We start from the raw sequence: 24,747 nt of genomic DNA, 5'->3' as shown, positions 1-24,747 counted from the left end.
CAAGAAAATGCTGTTGGTGAACTCTGTATTGGTCAAGAAAACTGGAAGAATCAGGAAAGCTAAGAGCCTACGTAAAACGCTGGCAAATACTAAAGCTAAGATGGCCGCCAGAAGTTTCCAGTTAGGACAGCGGGTTAGCGCTCTAGCGCTCACTCGCAATCTGGAAGATCCAGGTGAAGCGCCCGTGCTGTGGCGCACTTCACCTGAGTTCTGAGGAAGAGTAGGTTGCTAAGGAGCGTCGCGAAGATAGACAGGGAAACTTCGCCGCGCACTGCAACACTGTATCGCCTGTTCCGGAATCCCTGTGTAGGTCGTCTGAGGAGAGCCATAGCCGTTCTGTGAGGAACGTTGTCGTCGGAGTAACGCGGTAAGACTGTTCCGTGTGAAGCATAAAAGGCATGCGCTAAGAGGAAAACACGAAGTGTTTGTCAGCAGTCACGCGCATGTTTGAGAGAAAACACTGAGAGCTTAAAACTAGTTATTTGGAGTAGAGCAAGCACTAGTAAAACATTTAAGTGCAGCAGACTAACTAGAAGATTTACTTTAGTCACTGAAAGGATACAATGAGTTAATACCAGCGGAAAAGATAAGAAAACTCACTGAGAAGAAACCTCGAACAATCACATAACATACAAAAGGTTAAAGACTGTAGAGATAGAAAAAGATGTTATGTAATTCCTCAAAATAGGAAAAGGTGAAGCAAGACTGAAAAGATACTCACAACACAGAATCCCTTGTAACGCCCAGCTGTATTCGTAATTGGTGAGGAACCAGTAAATAAGAGTAGAATTGAGGAAGAGAGAAATCCAACACAGAATTAACACTCTTTTAAACTTTAGTTACAGCACATTGAAGCAAGAAAAAAGAAAACTATCAGAAGAGAGGCAAGGGTCACACACTGACAGGGTAGGTCATAAGGAGATTAGTACAATAGGAAGAATAGCAGATAGATATAGGACTAATAGTGTCATCTTATTTTACAGTCACAAAGATCTTGCGCTAGCCAGAAGAAGACAGAAGGAAGATACAGAAGCGAGTGCAGAATTAGCAGCTGTGTGGTCGTCTCTTCTCTGTCCCATCTCCTTTCCCCCCTTTGGGTTTGTTTGGCACCAGTGCAGTTACGTGTCGGTGCCGGAGAACCTGGGTGGGGCATTGGGAACTTGCGACGTTCTGCTCCTGTGCATAGAATCGAGTCTGGGTCTGACACTCCCATAGGACCAATGACGTGTCAACCGAGCCCTGGTTTTCTTCGAAGTAGAGTTTGGACCCTTCCCTCAACTTGCCCACTATGGAATCGTCCCTAAGGCGCCACGGGTCTATCCTGGGAAAAGCCAATCGGTCGAATGTCAGCCCCTGGAGAGTGACCCCCACCGGCGAGTGGTCCGAGATACCCCAGGCCATGACACAGGGACTCACGAAGTTCGCCAGCTGCTCCCCCGGCACAAAGAGATGGTCTAGCCTGGAGAAAGATCCATGCCTGGCCGAATAAAAGGTATATTGCCTGAGGGAGGGGTTGTGGACACGCCACACGTCCCGAAGCCCCAGCGACATGACAAAACCCCCCAAGCCCAACTCCCCCCTATTGCCCTGCCTCTCCCCAGAGCGGTCCAGATCCGCGTCCATGACTGCATTCATGTCCCCCCCTAGAACTAGAGTACCCCGGGGTAGATCTGCAATGTGGGTCCCCAACTTGACGTACGTCTGTGAGTGCAACCCCGGCGGGATATAACAGGAACTCAACACTATTGTACGCCCCTCCCAGCTGAACGCCACCGCCGCCAGACAGCCGATTTACTACATTTTTTAAACTATTTATTTTTAGATATTTTTTTTTTATTACATTATTATTACATTATACATTTCAATACAAAATATACTTTCTCAGAATGAAATACTTTAGTTTAAATACTTTGCAAATAGGCAATAGAATTTTAAGTACAGTAGTTACAGTTGTTGCAATGGGCAACACAATTTCAAACACAATGCAACATTGAGCTCAATGTGAATTTCTAGTCAAATGCAATTAGTTACTTTAAGGATTACTTTTCTAACCACAGGACTGGATCCTAGATTTTGTCCTTGGACATCTCCTGTAAACAGTTGAGTAAAAGCGTTTTGGTTACAGTAGTGATTTTTAAGGAATATTATTGTATTTTAAAAGTTGACAATTTTTTCACAATGTTATCCTATGGCAGAAAATTCACTTAGCAGGTAAGTAGTGTTATCGTTAGTTTTTCTTACTAAGTGGTGGATCCTGGATCCAGCACTGGTGCATCTCCTGTAAACAGTTGAAAGAATGTGTTTAGGTCATACAGACGATTTTTTAGGAATATTTTTAGTTTGTGAAAATAGACACAGAAACTTTTCTGCTGAAAACCAGACAATGGATTCCTATGGAAGGAAATACAAGTTACTGGTAAGTACGGTTAGAATTACTTTTCAGGGTCAGTGCTGGGCTAAAAGATGCAGCACTGGGTTCTCTCTTGATAACAGGTGAGTAAATCGGAATTCATAGTTCGGCTGATTTTAGAGGAATATTTGTACAATGTGAAGGAAGGGGGCGTGCCTAAGGTGACGTGTGCAAACACGCCCTGTGATGCGTTTTAAGTTGGGGAATTAATTCCTCTCCTATCCTGCGGTCCCCTGGGGCCCAACTAGCCCACCAGGTACCTCCAGTATGCGTCAGGGAGCTGCGTTGCAGGGAGGTGTTCAGAGGCCACGCCCCTTTTCGGCCGAAATTCGCGCTGGGTGCGCGAATCTCGCCAATCTTTTTTTTTAAAAAAAAAAGCTTTTTTGGGCCCTGGGGGTCCTTTTGGGACCCCCTGAGCAGGCCTAGGGGGTCAGGGTGTTTCTACCCTGCCTCCTTTTTGCGTTTTTTCATGTTTCTTTTGCTGATTTCTTGTGCCTCGGTTCTACCGAGGCACAAGATGGCTGCCAACACTTCCTGATTTGGAGTATTGATAGCCAATTAAAATACAGCTCGTGCACGGCAGGGTGCGTTTAGGCTGCGCTTAGCATATGCGAACCCTCGGAGGCCATAGATATATATGTACTTTTAAATGTCATTTTCTCAGGAACTACTGAACGGATTTACGCCATTCATGCAAAAGGCACGAGTCTGAACTAAGGACTACCTCTTTGCCAAATTTGGTGTAATTCTGTTCAGCAGTTCGGGCTGTAGCTGCGGCTAAAGGTCCTATGGGAAATTGCATGGGGAAAACGCATTTTGGGACCCCCTTTTTTCTCGGCCCCCGCTTGACAAATCACCGTGAAACTTTTCAGGATAGGAGCGGACCAGAGCTGGCCAAAAGTTTTGAAAATTTCGCGAAGATTCGTCAATCGGCGCCAAAGTTATTCCAAATAGAATGTTGCGGACCGCCAGTAGGTAATATATATATATGTGTAGTAAAAAACAAAAAACTATTAATCAATTTACATATTTACTATTCAATAAAATAATTACTTATCAATTAATAAATAATTATTATTAATTTCTTAATGAATTCATTAATTAACTTCCCACCCTGCCCTCCTACAAACTGAGTAGCCCACACCTAAAATATAACTCAAAAAATAATTGTTGCATAATTTACATATTTAAAATCAATTAAATTCTTAATTAACTATTAATACTTAATTGTTAGTTGTTAATCAACACCTAGTGGCCCACAACTAAAATGTAATTAAAGCAAATAAGTATTCCATAATTTAAGTATTTAATATTGAATTAAATAAACAATCTACAGCTAATAATAAATAATAATTAATCATTACTTAATTAACTTCCCAACCCATACCCCTACAAAGCTAGCATTCTGCAACAAAAATATTGTTCAAATAAATCATTTTCCATATTTTACATAGTTAAAAATTAAACAATTATTTAAACAGTGTTAATAAATTGTTCATAAATTATGACTTAAAGAACTTCCCATCCTAGACCCCTATACACCTAACACCTCGCAACTATAATATCAGCAACATAAATAAGTATGCCTAAAAATGACATCAGTAAACACTAATTAAATAACTAAGGGGCTGATTCTGACTTTTGCGGTCAGACCTCCGTGCTAGTGTCAGTGGCAGTCTGACCGCTGCATCCCCTCAGTCTGACTGCCAGATTAGAAGTTTAACCGCTCAGACAGCCACAAGACCACTGCCACTGACAGGATCATGAATCCCACTGTGGCAGTGGTGTCAGGCGGCAGTGCAGAGACAGGCAACCCTGTTGGGATTCCAAGTTGCATTTCGACAAGCATGTTTATGGTGGGAAACCCACCATGGATAGTCTGTTTGAAAGACATGCTGGGGACCCCAAACAGGGCCCCTGGGCATTGTTGCCCATTTTAAAGTGTTGCACACAGTGCACCAACATGCTGGAGGTGCTGCCACAGCTGCAGGAAATGCTACAGGCTCTTCCTGTGAGCCTTGCATTCTCTCACCATGGCACCGCAGCTGCAAGATCGCCACAGCGGCGAACATGTCAAAATATGGTAATCGGAATGCTGCCGGCTTGACGTGGTCTCCTGACTGCCGACACTATAACCTTGTGGTCCAACTGCCAGGGTCGTAATTAGGCCCTAAGTAACTATTACTAATTAATTGTTAATTATATATTACTTAATTATCTTACCACCGTTTACCCCTACAAATCTAATGACATCTAATGAAAATAAATTAATAATACATAAGTTGCATAGTAACTATCACTCATATAATTAAATAATATTTATGAAATAATGTATAATTAATTATTTACTAATTAACTTCTTAACCTATACCCATATAAATCAAACACCCACTACAACTATTTACATTCTATAAAAAACTAAATAACAAAATTAAAATCACTTAAAGTTATATTAAAAAAAGAACATTTATATAAACAATAGTAGCACTTAAAATTAACATATCGGCTAAAACACATTCAAATAATTAAAAAACGATATGCTAACCACTATATTATTGAAAATGATTTTAAAAACATTGGTAATATTTAAAACAATATAACCTACCTCAAAAACAATATTCTTGTCACCGATATTTTGTGCAACACGATATTTGGGTATCACAATATTTATTTTCTGATGTTTCTGTCTCCCGATACTTTTACATCGATATTCTGTTCAAACACTCTTGATGGAGATGAGGCATCCATAATCATGCAAGAGTGAACCACAAATAGTCACTAAATTAATATGTGCTTAACCTTCTGGTAGAGTGCAGAAAAGCAGTCAGGCTTAATTTAGAGGTAAGGTGTAAAGTATTGATGCAGCACTTTAACAGTAATAGAGTGAAAATATAACACAAGAAAACACCCACAACAATTTAGAAAAATAGAGCAATATATAATAAATTATTTGACATCAAAATGACAAAACTCCAGTTAGTAGAACTGGAGATATGCAATTTTAAATGTTTCAGGTGTGTTTGGTGCCTAAAAGCATTAAAGCTCCACTTGCAGGTATCTGTTTGTGCGAGGCCAAGTGAAAATAACAAGTACTGGAAGACAGCAATTGAGCACAGGCTGGATACTGAACCATGTGAGTCCTGCTGAAAAATTACTTTAGTAAGTCTGGTGCAAAGAGTTCCCTTTGCAGTGGAGGAGGCCGCGAGCAGCAGGAAAGTTTCACAAATGGTCATCGCTGTAGCACAAAGAGTAAGTCGGATGTCTGAAATGGTCATCACTGTAGTATGACGTTCCTGTCGGGTGTCGCATACGGTCGTTGATGGAGATTCGTTTTAGTGGTCATTTTGGGCTGTCAATGTCATAGCAGATCTCACTTTTCTGTCTGTCGATAAAGGTCGGTGTATCTTAAAGAGTTGGATCCACCAGATCTTCGCATTGGCGCTCAATGCGGGCAGCAAGATCTGCCCACTAACAGGCCAATTTGCATTCGAGTAGAGCCCAAAACGTCAGGATTTCTTATTTTCTTTCAGCTCAACTGACACCACACCAAGAGACTATACCTGGGAGACATCTCTTAGGGGTCAAGGCCTCACTCCAGCAGAAGCCAGCAGAGCTCAGGCAGGCCCAGGTGCAAGTCCAGGCCGGCCCATGCAGGTCCAGTTGTAGCAGGTCAGCTGGGCAGTTGTAGAGAGGCCTCTGGCTCTTCTTATGTCCCTGTAGCTCAGACTAGGAGATCAGTGAGCTGACCCTTGAAGTGACTTCAGTCTGGGATGAAGGGTGCAGGTCCAGTAATCCTTCCCAGAAAGCACAGCTGGCCTCAAGCCGCAGGTGAGCAGGGCGTCATTATTCTGTATTATCCCCCTGACCTGGGTGACGACGTATAGCACAGTGTCAAATGCTGTGACCAAATTGATCAATAGGCACTGGAGAATCTTACAGACCAATAACAGGAAATAGGAGAAACCCCTCTTTTCAAGTTCAAGTTTATTTTATTGTTTGATTAATAAAAATCATTACAATCTTCGAACAGCTTTAAAATTACGAGTTTTAAAACAATAAAAAGAAAAAAGTAAATGTTCTGTTTTTAGTAAAAAGACAACACTGATCATATTTCGTCCAATATAGTGTCTTGTTAAGTTCATTTACAAGGTTTTAGTAATGTCCTTTCTGCCACTGCGGACTTCCCGCCTTGATCCATTCCTTGTACTAGACCTTAGGAGCCATTTGTCTGTTGACTTTCTAGTAGCAGTTTTGTTACCTTGGTCATAAATTTAATTCCCCGACATGCCAAGATGGAGGAAGTGCCTCCTAGCCAGCTTATTACTGCTTGCCGGCAAGTGCGGATCTTTAACGTGATAAAGATGGCCCGTAGGTATCGTCTTCTTAAAGCTAGTAAAGCTGGACATGCACATAACAAGTGCATCAAAGTTTCCTTCTGGTATCCCCTCTTCTCATTTAAAAGAGCAAGAAGTCTGAGGGACTCCTTGGTGCCCACTCGCCCCAGAATAACAGACTGCGACCGCAACCCCTCGGTCCTAAATTCGTCGGGACTCCCCGGTGTGACAGGACACTACCCCTGTGGGAATTGCAGCGTCTGCCACTTGACATCCCCTACAAAACACTTTGACCTTGAGCCTAACAAAACCTGGACGTAGAGATCTCATACAAACTGCAATTCCATGAACGTGGTATATCTGATTACATACCCCTGTGACCTCAGATATCTGGGTATGACCAGCAAGAAAGTGAAGCAGCGTATCTGCGAGCATAGAAGTAACATCAGCTGCAAAAAGAACACAACTTGCATGACGGAGCACTTTCTGCAGAATACTCATACCACCAATGACCTCAAATGAACTGTAATCATACAGATCAAATCAAGCACCAACACCGCTAAACTCCTGTTTGAAAAAGAACAGCGTTGGATTTATTGACTGTCCATGCCCAAACAGCAATATCCCTTGGAATTTTGTCATGCGAAAGTAATTAGCCTCTTTTTCAGGCTCCATAATGATAGGAGCTTTCTAGGTCACTGACTGAGCCCCAATAGGGACCACAAAATGATTGTTACTAAAAACACACTCTATGGGCAATATATGCGAGCAGCCTTCAGGGACTCTTCCATATCCACAGGGTTCCAGATCGGGTTAGAACCAGGTGTCGAGCGGGCGCTTGGTCTTGGAATTGTTAATATGAAACGGAATGCTCCCACCTTGAGGTATTTCCTTTGCCTAGAGGTTTCGCTTTTGCCTAACATACTACTTTATCATTATCACAGTGTGTGACAACAGACCAACACCCCTGCTAGGATCCATGGGGTAGGAATCTTCTACAGCCCCTGTAAGCCTGTTTCTCGTTTCTCCCCCTTGTTTAATAATGTGCGATCCTCACTTAAATGATTTAGTCATGGTTTATAAATTTCCCTCCTCATCATAATGAGATTGTCAATACCGGCAACACGTAATTTACGAGTTGCTGATGGATCCTTAATATAGCACAGTGCACTGAATAAATTACTGAATTCACACAAACCTTGGGATACACACTATCTCTGAGTTGAGTAAATGGATAGTGCTAATACCGATGCACTTCTCTATGATCACAATAGGCACGATAGCCGGATGAGTACACGGATGAATAGCACGTATGGCAACTTGAGTATCATTGAATTTTGTGTGTAACGGCGCTGCATTCAGCTCACAAGATGACACGGATACTTTGATATGTGCTTTCTCTTTCAGATTTTAGTTTTTCTTCAGACAACACTGAAAGTCATAGAAACCGTAAGTTAACTGTAACTTCTGCCTCTGGTGAGGGTGCACCTTAGCGTGTGCACACCCCAGTGGCATACTTGGTCCTGATGGAAGCCTCCCAAATTGCGTAAGGAGGCTGAAACATGTAGACCGGCCATCACTCATTCACCTAGCATGTTACTGGTCAATTTGACCAACTAAAGCATCCGTTATCACCACCTTTTAACCTTACCTTACTTTTACAGTATTACATTTGTTTTGGGATAAGTAAAGGTAATTTTAACCTTCACGGTGTGATTTTTCACTTCCTGCAAAGTCCAAAATATACCTGCTCTGCTGTAATCAGGCATCGTAGCACACCCGAGAGGCATTCGCCCCTTCGGGTGGGAACCCTATGATGAAGCATGTCACCAACTAGGTTGGTGAGTGAGGGTTCTTCTTAAAAAACTCTGTGACTTCTCAGGTAATGCTTATCATTTGGAATCACTCTTTCTTTGTTTATTGATTGACTACAAGGGGACTAAGGGTGGCTTCACCATAATTCCCTTTCTGTCTCTGTGTTCATACTATTGATAATTAGCACCAAATCCCTTATGGCTAAATACTAGTGTACCTTTTCCATAGACTATCATTGCTGCTTTGCACTTTTTGGCACTATTTTCTATTATATCTTTAAAAATATATCCCTGATTTGCCTTATTGTATTTTTCTTGCTTTGGTATTATATTGATTATTAATGTTTCTCTATTTGGATTAATTGAAGTGGGACTTTTACTGTGTTGTGTCTTTGACCTTTTAAATCTTTTGGTCCCTCTAAATGTTTTACACATTTTATTTCAATTAAGCCTATCTGCTTTGTGCTATAGCTACCATAGTCTAGAGCTCAGGTTTATAATATTGAATCATTTGACTAGCCCTGTCAGGTTGATTACTTTATTAATTGTGGTAGACTACAATCCACCCCAATTAATAATTATCTTTCTGACAAAATGTATAATGGAAAAAATATGCAATAAAATATATATAATACATTCCCAATATATGACTACAGTCTAGACCAAACTCCCAGCCTCACATTGGTGTATAAGCCTCAGGTTTCTCTCCAGATAGGTTTGCTCTGCAATAAACTAATACATATGTAACTAGAAGGGGTGTTTCTAGTGGAAATTTCTGATGATGCACAGCTGAAACCTAGCAGCAATGGAGCAATGGTAATAAAACTGATGATGCATGAAAGGGTTCAATTCTACTACTATGCTCCTAGTGAAATGGAAAGGTGTTAGGATGATAATACGATTAATATAAAATGCACAGGAGCTTATATTTAGTTGCACCTGCCCCACCAAACTTGTTGTTCTGTACCTCCTTTGGAGGTGGCAGAGCCACAAGGTTTCTACAGGCGATGCCTCAGCTGACTCCTCAAGAGGAAACCATTGAACTTGCAGGCCATCCGCGATAGAGCTGCCAAGTCAGAGTGACAATAATGCCTTTCGCTTTGAGACGCATGGCGATTCTGGGCAGAGAAATCAAACATTGACGCCAATGGACAGAAAGAAAACTACCTGTGCGTCAGTGCCATGTCTTTTTCATTAAAAATCTCTCACATTAGGAGTTTGTTCTTAAAAAACAAAAAGGTTTGCAATGCAGGATCAAAGCAACATGGCACCCACTCAGCAAACCTGCCCCTGCACGGGCAGTTGTTCTGAAGACAGTGAGATCCCTGCGGAGATCTCCCATTAGGGTAGGGCATACATCATTGGGGAGTAGGGACCATGGATTTAGTTGACTATTACAGTCTAATAGGCACCTGATAGAAAACAGTGAAACACTATTCAGAGACACACAACAGAACTGATGACTATCTCAATTGTTTTTTATCAATGATTTGTGTTTATCAACCTTTTCAAGTTCATTTTGTATGCAAGAATCAATTACAGTTTATCCAAACTATCCATACTTTAAATTCCAAATGTATTCTCTAGCCATTCATTTGTTTGTTGTGTGAGAAAGCAGCACTGAATGAAGGTGCGTGAATACGTAATTTTAGCAGCACTGAACAACGTAAGAGATTTTACTGTTTTAGACTCATGAAAAGTAAAGCCATTCTAGTCTTGTATATAACAATGCTGAGAAACTCTAACGATCTTTCAATCATTCTTTCTTCTTCGGTTCAGGGTGACCTGCTAGAAAAAATATTTTGCATAATGCAATCTGCAGCCTGTCAGTAGTAATGAAAACTGTCTGGAACCAGTCATATTCTTTTAAAGTTAGTGTTTGGTTAATATTCATTTCATTGGGAAACTTCACAAACAGTTCTGACTGTGGAGTCTCACAAAAAGCAGGATTTAAAACACAAACTAAATATAAACTGCATAAAACTCATAAAGTCGAGGCCTTCTAGTGTCATGAATCCTTCATGCATGCAGCAAATCATAACTGTACAGCCATGGACTGAAACTACAATATATATGTTTTACATCTAGCAAATACCTCAAAAGAAGAGAATATAATAAAGATTTCCTTGTGTATGTAGGATCAAGTACCTAAGTGAGCCAGGGGCTTTGAAGGCTGAGTCCAGATTAATACAAAAAAAGCAAGAGATTTAAGAACAAAAACTATACCTGCCTGTTTTTACATGCCGCAGCTGCAAACAACATCACTAGAAATCTTGTTTGTTACGTTGAGATGAAATGACTCTGACGATGCAGTTGTTACCATTGGTGTCTACGCCTGAGTCAAGGCAAGGCATTTACTTCATTAGAAGTTGCCTGGAGCTTTATCAATGAGGGTATACTGCTCCTGGCAAATATACCTGGCGAGGTGTTTCCTGAAACACACGACTCAGTTTCATTGAGTGTGCATTGCAACCAGAAAAAAAAAGTAGTCACTCAGCACGATGCAAACAGAGTTGTAGACCAGCACCCTCCTGCACAACAGGGAAGCAGATAATGCTTCTCCAATGATTGCCCTGCCCTGGGGTGCCCCTGTTGCCATTTACCACCTGCTCCAAGCAGATCTTAATTGCATTGGTAAAGGTCTCAGACACAAAAATGACCTGCTGAAAAAAGATCAAGCACATAAGGCCCTTCACAGGACCTGCCCCTCATACTTTCAGAATATCATTAAGTGGTATGATCCTTGCCGAAATCTTCAATTCACCACTGCCAATAGTGTAGCTTTACCCAGAATTAAAAAAGACCACTAGGGAGGTAGAAGTTTCTCCCACACCGCATGTAAATGGTGGAACACTCTGCCTGAGCATCTTAGGGCACAGCCCAGTCTTTCAGTTTTCAGAAAACAGCTAAAATCCTGGCTTTTCCCTCAAGTGACCAACTAGATCTCAGATTGACCTCTTTACTTGCTTTCAGGAGGCATCTCTAGACACCAGTGCCAACCTGTTTGGTATTCACACACTTTATTAAATGTTAAACTAAATAAATACGTTTTTCTGGGTCTACAGGTTATTCACCCTAAAATTGTAAGGCCCAGTCTTTGGTAGGCAGATGTTTGTCGACCTGGTGTCCCAGCATTAAATAACCAGCTATTCATAATGAGGCCCCAAGGGTTTTCATGGGTATGACCTGGGATAATGGTGCTCTATAAACTGTTAGATGAGTATATTGTTGCATACTGAATTTGGCTACTATTTGTCATTTACGATTCTATTTATGAATTTGTCTAGCACAGGGTTCTGTTTCAGATGTCTTAGGTGGCACCCATAGTTATATAAGCTGTTTCTTTTATGGATGTTTGTTAGATATTCTTAGGCCACACCTGTTTCAGGGCCCCTAGAAATTTCCATTCCTCTTAAAACACTGGCCTCAATGTTATGTAATCAGGAGGCTGTAAGACATCAGGGAGTTCTATAGCCATATAGAAACATAAGGTTACCTTTTTACCTAATTTATTTCCTATTACACTTGACCCCTCAAACTCTTTATTTCTAGGTAAACCAAGAAATACAAAATAAAATATCTAAACTCTATGTGTACCCTGTTAAATGCTGTAGAAAAATCAAATTTGCTCAAAATCTGTACACATCATTGCTGATAAATATTGACAAATGATAAGAGCACCAATCATCCTGAAATATGCAAAATGAACATTACTGAATTGTAAAACTATTACAATATACCACATTTCCTTATAAATTCACCCCAGTTCAATTTTCAAATATGGAAAATAAGTATTTTCCCAAATAAAGAATTACAATGTCATCTCAAGATGTTCATAATGTCTGTATTTTGGAAATGGAAAAGCAAGTCTTTTGACATTAGAATGTAGTCAATTATTGTTTGCAGTCTTGGCACAGAGGAAATATTTGCTGGAAGGTCATCCTGCTCTAATAAAGCTTTCCAATCCTTGCTGCCCCACCCATGGTGAGTTGGAATACTGAGACTTGGAATCCTGAGTTGTCAAAAGCAAATACAGGATGTAGGGCTTCTGGCTCATGGCTCAACGTTTTTGCCACAGAACTTCTCTTACTTGTGGAAGTGTAATTTAAGAACTCTGGGCCTGATTTAGAGTTTGGTGGACAAGGTTCTTCATTGCAACAGAGTACCCTGTCTGCCAAACTCTCATTCTGGCCACCCAATTTAAAATTGAGCAGACTGCCAAGTTTACTCTGATGGAGTGAAATTTACTCTGTTGGCATAAACCTTCTTCCGACAGTCCTAGGGAGTATAGGCCATCTGCCCTAGTTAGTGTGGACGGTCAGATGCCTTTTTATTTTAAACTGCCGGCAGCCACTGTGGATATTGTGGCGGTGAGAGACAGTAAAAATAAAAAATCACCCCCCACATCACAGGAGAAAGCTCTCATGGTGTAGGTATTATTTGTTTTTTCTTTTCCACTTTGGGAGTTTGTTTTATAAATGCAAAAAAACTTTACATTTTTGGTGGAAGTGTCCATTACCAATGACAGACATACACCAAACTTTCTAAATGGCTTTGTATTGAAATACAGTGAGACCATAGGGCCTGCAGTGAACTCTAAATTAGGTGAACATAGTAAAGGCAGAGTGGCAGAAGTATAGTCCTCCCCCACTCTAGCTACCTTTTACTCCCCAATCCAAAGTCTAAATTTGACAGCATGTAACCTAGTTGCTGACATTGTCTTCTGGTTTTATCTTAAATAAGTGTTTCTGTTACAATAGATTTCAGTCTTTGTGACAATGAAATGAAATGTATCACTCACCAATAGCCAACAGCAGCAGTCCCTCTTACCTTTAGTTAGTGAAAGAAACAGGTGTGAGCTTTATGCAGTGTTTAGCTGAAGGCTAGTCTAATGTCACAGGCCATCTGTAATACATAATTACAGGCAACCTGTAATATTTTATTGTTAGCAGAGAGGTTATGATTTAAGAGCTTGCATATAATATGAAAATCCGTTAAAATCCTTAGAAAAAGATTACACCATCTTATGCGTTATATATGAGCTGCTATTTCTAAAACCTATAATAAAAGGAAACAGCATGTTTCAGAGCTCTGTGCCATTGAGATGAATGAGACCCTATATATCTTTTAAAAGGATTTTATATATTAGCATATACAATTTAGAAAAAGTAAATGCACACAACATGCAAATGAAAGAAATCAGAGAAATGTACAAGTTCGGAATGTTCAAGATTATGGCTAAACATACCTTTTGAGGTCTCTTTTCTAATTAGGTATACAAGATATGTTCTGCAGAAACCGAGGCACTGAACTGATTTATGTCACTGATCTACCATTTGCTGCAACAGAATCTGACCTTAGGTTCTTGAGGTGATCCTCTCTTTCAGTATGACATCTCCAATAGTTGCCAGATTACACATTTCAGTTATTCCTTGCTCAAATTTAGGTACGTCTGTCAATATTGTCTTTTTCAGAGTTTAGTCTCTTGATCCAAAGCCTGGCCTCCCAATCTGTTTTTTGTTAGTTAATGAATCCCTGGGACCATTTGGGTTGTCAAGATGTTTTCCCTAGATCTGCATTGGATGGACACTTCAAGAACAAATGAAGAGGAGAGCCTCCTCTATCTAATTTGCAGTTCCTACTATTGTAGTCAGCTGACAGTTTAAATTTAGGCATCATAACTGGTATCAAATATGTCCTTATACAAATATTTCACTGCATGAAGCAATATTCAAGACCGCTTCCAAAATGTATGCTTTTCCTAGAGGTGATTAGATCATAATTTTCAGCTTTTCCTACCAATTCAAATTCTCTTGATGCAAAGATTTATACATTATTGAGGAAAGAAACCCACCTTTTGAATCTTTAAAGACTTTGCTATTATTAGCAAGCCATCTGCTTGTATCTTCTGCGATCTCATCTAAAAGGGATGTAGGGAATGTTAATCCAAGCATGCAAATACGTCTTCTCTTACTAGTCTTATGACAAGAACTAATTTTTATTTAGCGAAAGAAAGTAACTTCATTATGATTACGGTATTTTTGAGTTCGTAATCAGGGCATCAAACTTTATCTCTATGAAGCCTATTCACAAATTGCATTTTGTAGTACATTTGGTAGTACTACAATAGTGCTAATAACCTATTTTTGGAAGGTGGTTTATTAGTAGGTGCAGGTCGGTACCTACGCTGGTAATAACATCACAATCATAAATAAGGTCCATTCAAGTGTCAGTAAATTAATCCTTGCTCAACACTTGGTAGCTTGGCTGACGAGCAGTCAGGTTTAACTTAGGAGACAGGTATGTACAGCATTTAATATCAACAAAACAGTAAATAAGTAAGAAACAAAACACAATAATAATCCAACATCAATTTATAAAAATAGAGTTTATTCTTATCTTTAAAATGACACTAAAATGACAAACATACAATGTAGCAAAATGGAGATATGAATTTTGAAAGATTAAATGCAAAAATTTGCTTTCTAGTGCCTAAAAGTGAAAACCGTTAACCGCAGCTCTCTGGTCATGCTGGATTGGGACAGAGCAACGTTTCAGGTCAATTGCAGTGGAGAACATGTCGGCTATAATGAGCGGTAGGGCCCAGTCAAGTTTTTGCCTTTGTTCCAAGTCACTTGTTTGGAGCTTTTTCTCTCAACGTCAAGTGGTTGCCTTTGGCAATCCGGCTTTGAGTTTGACGACAGCACCCCATTACAGCGCAATGCCTCAATGAGTCCTAGAGGCTTTTATTTTCCTCATGCATGTCCAAGACCTCCGGAACTTCCAGAGGGTCAAACCTGTCAGTCAGGGTGAGTTGCGTTTGACTCTCGCCGTCGATGCCACTGGACTTATTGAGAATTTTCCCAAAAGTTGTCCAAAAGTTATCAAACTTCCAGAACTTCTTCTAGACGGTCTCTTCATGGTCTTTGAGGGTCCACAACACCATCCAAGGGTCCAGAAGCACTGATTTGCCTCTTGGGGGTCTGGGACTGCAATTCCCACAATGCACCTGGCAAAATCCAATAAAGTCCAGGTGAAGCTGGGCACCTGGGCTTGTTCTTGTTGGAGATGTTGTAGGTGATTTTTTTACAGCACTTTTCTTCCTGTTGCTGATCAGGGCATCCACTCCTTCATTTTTGAAGTAAAAAAAGTTCTCTTTTGTGAAGCCTTGAGTGTGCAACAGATAAAGTCCTTGTAAGCACAGTTCTCTCTTTGTGCAGACCAAGGATCCAGCAGTGCAGTTCTTCTTCTGATCTCTTCAAGGAGGGATCTGAGGTGCTGTACAGGTCTCCCATATATACTGCAGTTTCTGGGAAGACCAGAGGGGGTACCCCTGAGCAATGGGGTTCAAGTTACCACCCTCTGTGATGACAACTGGCTTAGAAGTGTGGCATATTTTTGTTCCAGAATGCACATCTTAGTCCAAATCAAAATGGAGGAAATCTCTACTGGAGGTTCGAATCTGGCTAATGCAAACCACAGATATGGCTACCTTTTTCCCACACTCTGCGTTTAGCTCCTCTCCTAATTGAATTAGAGGTGCTCCCATCTGGCTAGGGGTGGGCCTGGTTCCTGTATTATCTGAGCTTCTTGCTTTGAAGATTAGTTTGGCTACCCATCCCCCCTCCTGTTCTGGCATCTGCATGTAGCAGATCTCTTCCCACCAGATAGTCTCTTTGTTTCAGCCCAGGCCACTTCACACCTTATCACTAATAGCATAGCTCAGTCTGTCAAAAGCTAGCAAATCAAATGAGGTTGCAATAGGGCTGCTTTATGTAACTTCAGGAAAACAAGTTCCAAAATGACTTTCCTGCAATAGGTATAATAAATCATTCCTTGGAAAGTTGTTGGATTTATTGTAACTATTATTGTGCTACTTTGAATTATTGTTCTAGCTCACTCCTGTCAAAAATTAGACTTTGTTAAGGTTTAAGGGAGTCTTTGAAAGTTGGCCTATGGAGCTAAAACACTACAAAATAATTTTTTTAAATTGGCAGTTTTTCCCTCACCAGGGCATATGAAACATCCTTTATAATGTACATGCTTTTTTTAATATGGCACCCTACCCTTGGGGGACCCAGGGTAGACCTCGGGGTGACCTAAATGTAAAAAAGGTAGTTTGAGACTTTGGAAGTACTTTTAATTCAAATATCATATTTGGACCAGGGCCTGATTTATATCTTTGCGGGGTGGGTCCCGCCATCACTTTTTTGGCAGTCTTCCTGCTTGACTAGGTCCGCCCACCCTATTCGGATGTTGCCGATACCCTAAACCACCACGGTCCTACTGACTACGCCGGGATTCCTGGACTGCATCGACGGAGGCAGTTGCTGAAACAGCTGGCAACAGAACTCCAGGTAAGATTCCAGCTGATCTGATTATGATGGATCTTCCTGCCGGCCCAACTGTGGTATGAACACCTCCCACTTTGAGGTGGTGGAATGGAAGGAGAGGAGGCAGAAACATACCAATTTCCTGCTTCCTGCTTTTTTTTCTAAACAAATTGTATTTGGTATTTCCTGTGACGTGTGGGTGTGAGCCCTACATATATCCATAAGAAAGCATTATTTAACAGAGACACCGTCATTTCACATTTCATGGAAAGCCTGCAAACATGCAGGACAATCAACAACAACAGTATGCAGACAGACCCAGATTCAACCAAACAAAACCCCAGGATAAAAATATAGGGAGACAGCGAAGCCCAACGTAGAGCATAGGAGAACCAGGCACGTGCGCCTACTGAGGTATGGCATTCAAGGGTCTTCTGATGGTAAGGGGGGAGCTCAATCCCACGGTACGTTGCCCAGCGGGTCCAAATTTTACGGTGCTTCTGGGGGCAGTCGTATGCCAAAAACACGGCTATTTTCGCACCCATGCATCTATCTAGTTCTTCATTCCACTTGCCCAGAGTTGGGGGGATGTCCCTTCCCATAGCTGTGCTATTTCACGTTTAGCGATGGTGGGATCCAGAAAGAGTAGGTGTTGCTTATATCTATTGCCCCCCAATCCCATCAGTGCTATGTAAAAGAAAAAGACGTGGGTCGTGTGGAAGTTCCCATGCCAACACAGTGCTGAGGCACGAGGAGACCCTGCGCCAGAAGGGCTGCAGTGCAGAACACCCCCAGACTGTATGGAGAAATGTCCCTTCTTCTTGTTCACATCCCAGGCATGTAGGGGATTGAATTACGCCCATTGCCCAAAGTCTGTTTCGGGTATAGTATGCACGGTGCAGGTATTTAAATTGTGTAAGTCGATACCGTGTAGAAACCGCCGCACTTCGGGGGCTAGCTATGGCCTCCGCCCAGTCATCGTTCGTTAGATCTGGAATATCTTCTTGCCATGCACGTCTGGTCCTGTCTAGGGTAGTCTGTGTGTGCGTCGTCAGTGTTTGATATGTTTGTCTGGTTTTATGTAGGTCAAGGTCGCCCATTAGGAGGCGTCCTTTTGAGGGGATGGAACTCTGGCAGAGACTCTAGGGCCTGGATCACGGGGGTCACGGCATGGCGGAATTGAAGGTATTTAAAGAACTGGGACTTATGCAGTTGGAAGTCGCTTTGGAGTTGCTGAAATGATTTCAATGTGGTGCCCCTCATTACGTCCCCTAGGTCGAGATTCCCACCATGTCCCACCCACAGAATCCGGGTAGGTCGGCCACAGGATGGAGGTATGTGTCATGCCACAATGGGGTCATGTGAGTTAGGGTCCCGCTCCATCCCAACCGCCAGGCGGTAGACAGCCAAAGCTGGATCACTACTTGGCCAGCCGAGGGCGGCGACTCCAGGGAATGAGAACTGTATAGTAGCTGGAGGAGAGGGGTCTTGTCCATGGCGGCATGTTCAAGCGCAAATGCTGGATCAGATGGGGAGTTGTACCACCATTCATTAATTATTAAGATGTGGGCGGCGACATAATATGCATAGACGTCAGCTGCAGCAATTCCACCACAGTACGTGGACTGTGTGCAGGTGTGGAGCGCCACTCTAATCACACCGCCTTTCCAGAGGAATTTATTGAGGAAGGCAATCACTTACGCGAACCAGGATCAGGGAATCTTATAAGGGAAGTTTTGCAATTTGTATAAAATTCGGGGCAATGAAACCATCTTAAAAATTGGAGACCTGCCGTATAATGATAGCAGAAGGGAAGACCAGATTTCGGTTTCATTAGTAAGACTTGCTAGCAATGGACTGATATTGGACGTCCAAGAAATTTTGGGGCATGGCGATATAAAGATTCCCAGATACTTGAAACCCTCGGTTGCGTGTGCCAGCTGCGTCGCCCAGGTGCCACGAATCTGGTTGTAGCAGACTGGGAAGAGTACCAATTTAGCAGGGTTAGTGTGAAGACCGGTAGTGTCCCTGAACACTCTTGATTTTTAGGATGGGTGGTCTTGAAAAACACGGGTCTGTCATGAAGAAGAGGACGTCGTCCGCGTATAGTGCGATACGGTCTGAATGTGATCGGGACCACTCAAAGCCTCTAAGTACCAGGCCGCCAAGTGTTCTACCGCCAAAGCGAATAGCAGCAGGGATAATGGACAGCCCTGTCTCGTGCCCCTATGAATAGAGAAAGGATCTGAGTGATGCCCAGCTATCCAGACTGAATCTGTAAGGTTAGTATAGAGAAGTCGGACGTATGCCATGAAACAAGGGCCGAAGATCACTGCTTCAAGTAGCTGGAACAGGTATACCAAATTTAGAAATCGAATGCTTTGTCTATGTCTGCCAAAAGGAGGGCAGCGGGGCATCCCAGTGTATGGGTCATCGCTGTGGTGTTGTGCACTCGTCGTATGTTGTGACGGGTAGCTCTCTGTGGCATGTAGCCCGACTGATGTGGATGGATTAAGTCCATCACATACGTCCGGAGGAGGTCCGTGAGAACCTTCCCCAGTAACTTAGGACTATTTCTGCATGTCTCCAGTCTCGGAGAAGAACACCCTGTTCATATGCGTCTTGAATGGCTGCGAGAAGGTGAGGACCTAGGACATTTATGTTTGGCCGCAGGAACTCCATGGGGTACCCATTTGGACCGGGGCCCCGCCCCGGACGAATGGCATGTATGGCCGTGGACAACTCCTCTAATGTGATTGGGGCTTCTAATTGGTCTTCTGCGTGGTCTGTGAGTCTACGCAGAGGTATATCCCTGAGAAATTCCGCTATCTGACCTGCGGAGAGGCGCTCTCGGTGGTCATATAGGGAGGAAAAGTGTTGAGCGAAGTCCCGTGCCACCTGGTCTGGTGAGGAGCAGAGACCCCCATCGGCAACCCGCAAGGTAGGCACCACAGCGGGGTATTTATCGGCTTGGCAGAGCTTATGAAGCATCGTGCTCGATTTATCTCCCCACTCATATATTTGGTGCTGTGAAGCTACCCAGATCTCCTTGGCCTCGCCAATTAGATATTGTTGTAGTTCCTGCTGCGTTTGCAGCAGATTGTGCCTGACCAATGGATCTGGGGCCTATTTGAGCTGTACCGTTAAGGACACCTGGCACGCCTCAAGTTCAGCCAGTTGTTTACGTAACTCACACTTTGCTTTGGTGCCGTAGCTAATTTCAACACCACGCACAGTGGGCTTCAGGGCCTCCCATAGTATACCCGTGGACGGGGCTGAGGCAACATTAGTGTCTAGAAATTCAACTAGTGCTAGAAGAGAGAAGCCCTCTGGCAATTCCCCCCAGAGTCTGGTGACCTTATCAACAAAAGTGGCTCCTAATGGAGGGGGGGCGTAGATACTGCCTAAGGTAATGTGTTCACCATACAATGTGCCCATGACCACCACATACCTGCCCCATCATCTGCCCAGATGCACTCACTCTGGAGGGGATCCTACGGTGTATAAGGATGTCGGTGCCACGCGATCCTCTGACGAATCCCAGCATGGTATATCTGATGAAACCCAAATCTAGCCAAACAGGGGACTTTTGTGCCCATAAGATGAGTCTCCTGCAGGAGCAGGACGCCTGCCCCATATCGCTTGGCCTGACGTAAGACCATACCATGCTTGATCTTGTTTAACAGGCCCTGACATTCCATGAAACTACCACAATGTCCCCAACGGGGATTGCACCTGTCTGCGACATCATCCTGCATCTCTAAAGACTGCATCAGGGTACTGTCTGGATCGAGATAAGAAGTCTGCATAATCTAAAATAATACAACTAAACTTCTAAAAAAAAAAACTTCCCCCCACTGAAACTTCCCGGAACTAGGAGCATCTGTGGCGGTGTAGGGTGCTCCGGGCCCCCACTCCAACTATACCCAACCCTCCCACAACACATTAACAATAGGGCATAGGAATGTCCTGCGTGCAGCTGCTCTACCGCTGAGCACCCACGCCAAGTTAGAGGACGTTAAACATCAATACAGTCTCAATGTGTGAAAGGTCCATGACTGGTGAGTAGTGTCCCTGGGGTATATCAATTCTTTTCAGGGATGGTGTTTGTGGCTGGAGGATCGCCTGTCGGAGCTGGAACGATGTTGCCGCTTTGATTTGGGCCTGCGTGGCCTGTTGCGCTGTGAACTTTAGGAGGAGTCCTAGTCTCGCGGCGGAGGAGTGTGCGGTTTCAGGTGTCGATGTTCATTGGTCCATGCAAAGACAGCCTCTGGAGAGTCGAAAAAGAAAGACTTGGAGTTATGTATGACGCGCATCCTGGCGGGGTATAGCAGCATATATTGCAGGTTGAGGTCTCGTAGCCTACGCTTGACGGCCACAAAGGACTGGCGTTGTTGTTGCACCAGGCGCGTGTAGTCAGGGAATATCATGATAGGTTTTGATTCGCATCGAAATTTGTCTTTGTTTGTCCTGGCGTATTGCAGGAGAGCGTCCCGGTTGGTGTAGTTTAGGAGTTTCGCGATCACTGGTCTGGGGCTTGTGCCCGGGGGCCACTTTTGTGTGAGCGCTTGCTGCTTCCTGCTTTTGTTTCATTCTTCTACTCCTTTGTCCAGGACCCCCCTTTGCTGCACCCACACCACCAGAATGCTAAGTCAGTTGTTGCCTGTATTGAAGGTAAGCCACTCATACAAATCTCCTATATATCATATGTGGGGCTTTCAATGGTGTGTAAATGTTGTGCGACCGCCATACAAAAAGTGACACAAAGGGATATTACACATTGCCTACTTATGTGTTGCATGATAACATTACACATATGTTGATAGACCGAACAATAAGTTGTACTTACCTATCTTCACTGCACCTGGACCTCACTCCGCTGTGAAACCGCCACTCACAGACTGCCAGCACAGCAGGAACATCTAAATCAGCTTGGCACAATCCTGCTGGTGTGACATCGATTGAGTATTGTCAGTTAGAAGTAAAGCCCACCACTGCAGCAGTCTCTGACGCATTGCTGCAACATCTAAATATTGTGGGAGGACCGCCGTACTTGGTTCTGCCGCCGTGTCGGGACAGCAGTAAGACCACCAAGATCTAAATCAGGTCCATAGTTTTATTTTAAAACCATACGACACGGCTGGGCTGGCTTTAAAATTACTTCAGACACCACTGTAGTGCACACTTAAGTGTATTAAATCCACTGGAGTCTCTAAACCTTCATGCCATACTATTTACTAGGGCAGAGTTCTTCAATCTGTGGGGGACGCCCCCTGCGGGGGGCATGACATCATCTCTAGAGGGCACGCACTCCACCTTAAGATCTCACCTTGCCTTTCACTGTTTCCCACGTGCACGATGGTGCCCAAACATTTGTAATTTATAGAAAAATGTTTGCCAGCTGTCTTCAGCTCTCTCAGCTATTCTGACAATGTGATGGGGTCTGGTCCAAACCTGCCTCTCAAACAATGACATGGCAAACTGGCAGCAAATGTGTTGTTAAGACATGACAGCAATTCTTAACGTTAAGAAAAGATGCCCTTTTCCACACAAAAACCGCCCACATGCATGCACAGTGAGCCTGCCTGTTTTCTATTTAAGTGAAAGGGAAAAGGAAAATGAGATACAGAAATCTGTAAGTACATATCAGAGCCCAGTGGATGAAACCACTCAGGTGGTCACTAGAATTTTAACCGCCGCCTTTGAACGAGTTTGTGTATTCTTATGCTAATTATCCAAGGTCCGTGTTTTTCAGAACTGTCAATGAAAAGGTGCTGCTTTCCTAGCGCAGTCAAATGATGAAAATGTGATTCTGTGTATTTTTCTGAATGATGTGTCTGTCCCATTTTTATCTCAGAAATGTCTTTGATCTCATGGTCACACGCTCGATTCCCGGTAGGTCCACCTAGCCATACATGTTTCTGAGGTCGATAAAATTATATCTATTTAGTTGGTGTAGTAATCAGGCCCACATCCAAGAAGTAGTTTCAAGTAGATTTATTAAGGTTGGTTACAAGATGTAGGTTAGATGTAAATAAGCCCCACCAGGAGCAGCCAGCCAGGCGCTCAGCCCATCTCCAACTGTGAGTTCCCACTCCCAACATTCCATCTTACATCATTCAGGCAGCATTCCACTGGCACATCATGAACCATAAGACCAGGATACTACATATCCTCCTTTCTTCCACAGAAAAACAGAAAAAAACTGTAACAGGTGAAGTGAAAAGGAGAAAATCAGAAACAAGATGGAGAAACTAGATGCAACAAAATAGAGAATAACAAGGTTGGCAAAGTAGAGAACCAAAAGGAGACCAGAATGGATAGTGAGAGAGAGACACAAAAATAACAAGGTTGGCAAAGTAAACTTCAAACCATTACCCATCCTCCTTTCCATACACAAAAAGAAGAATGAAACAGAAAAAGAGACGAATAAAGAATAGAAAAAGAAACCATTAATGACTGTCCTCTGCATACCCACTGGCCAGGTAGAGATACAAGAAGGCAGCTCACATCAGGAGGAAACAAGATGACAGAATAGAAAGGAATACTCATTCTTCCCTGTCGAAAGCATGAAAAATTACAAATAGAAAAATGCAACTGGGCTAATAAAACTAGAACAATTGAAACGCCCAGAGTAACGTAACCCATGCACTATGGCGACTTAAACCAAAACATCCGCCAAGGGTAAAGACATTTGCTTATGCATGGGCAACCTCGAGTGGAGGTATAGATATGTGCACTGTTGAAAACAAAAACATGACCAACACTAGACACCTTAGGAAAGGTCAAATGTGCACTGCAGTGAAGGCAAAAGACAAATAGTGTGATGACCACCTACGGACGCACCTCAACTAGAGGTAAAACTGTTATAGACAAAAAAACAAGGAAGCGCAAGGCGACTTATACCTACATTTATCGTGAAGCGCAGGGCAGCTTACACAGATACAAACGTGAGGCGCAGGGCGGCTTACACACAGGACAAACGTGATGCGCAGTGTGGCTTACACACAGGACAAAGGTGATCATTTCGGGTAAGTACCCGGATACATGGATAGGAACCATGACTCAAATGTGGGTAGGGACCCGAACCAATGGGTAGGAACCCATAACAGAGTGCACTTAAAAGAAAGAAAAACCTTGGACCCATGTGACACACCATGAGGAGACGAGACAAATGTTATGCACTGTAAGGATGGGGAAACCCCTGTGAGAGACCTCGTGTTGAGGTACAAATTGTGCACAGTGACAGGACTAAAACTCTTGTGAAAAAGAGATCGTAAACACTGCTCAAAAACAAACAAAAAACAACCTAACTGGTTATGTAGTATGACTTGTCACACTGAGCATTTTTAGAGAACGTAGAGTTAACAACACAGGAGGTTGAAACGCTGTAAAGTTGTAACCAGAAAGAATCACTGTAAACTGTAATAACTTACACATCAAAAATTGGCATACAGATACTGAATGGTGAGACGTTGACCAAAGAGCTTCAAGCTTGCAATGTATGAAATTATCACTAGATGGCAGCATAGCGGTGAATAAAGCTCGTAAAATGTTAAATTGTCACTAGATGGCAAAATGTTAACAGAACTAGAGAAAAGAAATATCGCCTCCAATGCCCCCAGTTAAAAAAACCCGAGTCAATGCGTTATTTCTAACTCACAGGTTTTCCGATAAGACAGCTGATCCCATGCAACCGATGTCATGCTGTTTAAAGAGTCCGGTGCTGTTGGTGTAAGACCCGCTGCAACTTCGTCACATCAAAAGGCTTGTCTCCACAGACTGTGACACAGAAAACGATCCAACCTAACCCAAAAGAAACTTTATTGAACAAAACGTGGTTGTCAGCATGTGTG

General features: G+C 42.7%; 1 protein-coding gene across 8 annotated transcripts in view; it reads right to left on the bottom strand.

Annotated features, from left to right (window-relative positions):
- Positions 1–24,730, bottom strand: part of LOC146821128 (uncharacterized) — a 257,656-nt gene extending 232,926 nt beyond the window's left edge. For 3 of the 8 annotated variants that reach the window (XM_085612092.1, XM_085612085.1, XM_085612089.1), the window contains exon 1: positions 24,555–24,688. Coding sequence is in view for 2 of the 8 variants with exons in the window: in XM_085612090.1 (XP_085468216.1) it covers positions 24,555–24,583 (29 nt within the window). In the remaining 6 variants the exon portion in view is untranslated. Of the gene's footprint in view, positions 1–13,388; positions 13,464–14,412; positions 14,479–24,554 lie in introns of all 8 variants that reach the window. The other 5 variants (XM_085612087.1, XM_085612086.1, XM_085612088.1 and 2 more) reach the window with 5 other exon arrangements.
- Positions 24,731–24,747: the final 17 nt, after the last annotated feature.

This window comes from Triturus cristatus, chromosome 6 (assembly GCF_964204655.1).
Source record: "Triturus cristatus chromosome 6, aTriCri1.1, whole genome shotgun sequence".
Taxonomy (NCBI): Eukaryota; Metazoa; Chordata; class Amphibia; order Caudata; family Salamandridae; genus Triturus; species Triturus cristatus.
The sequence above is the reverse complement of the archived record's forward strand: the minus strand, read 5'-3'. Positions and strand labels throughout refer to the sequence as shown.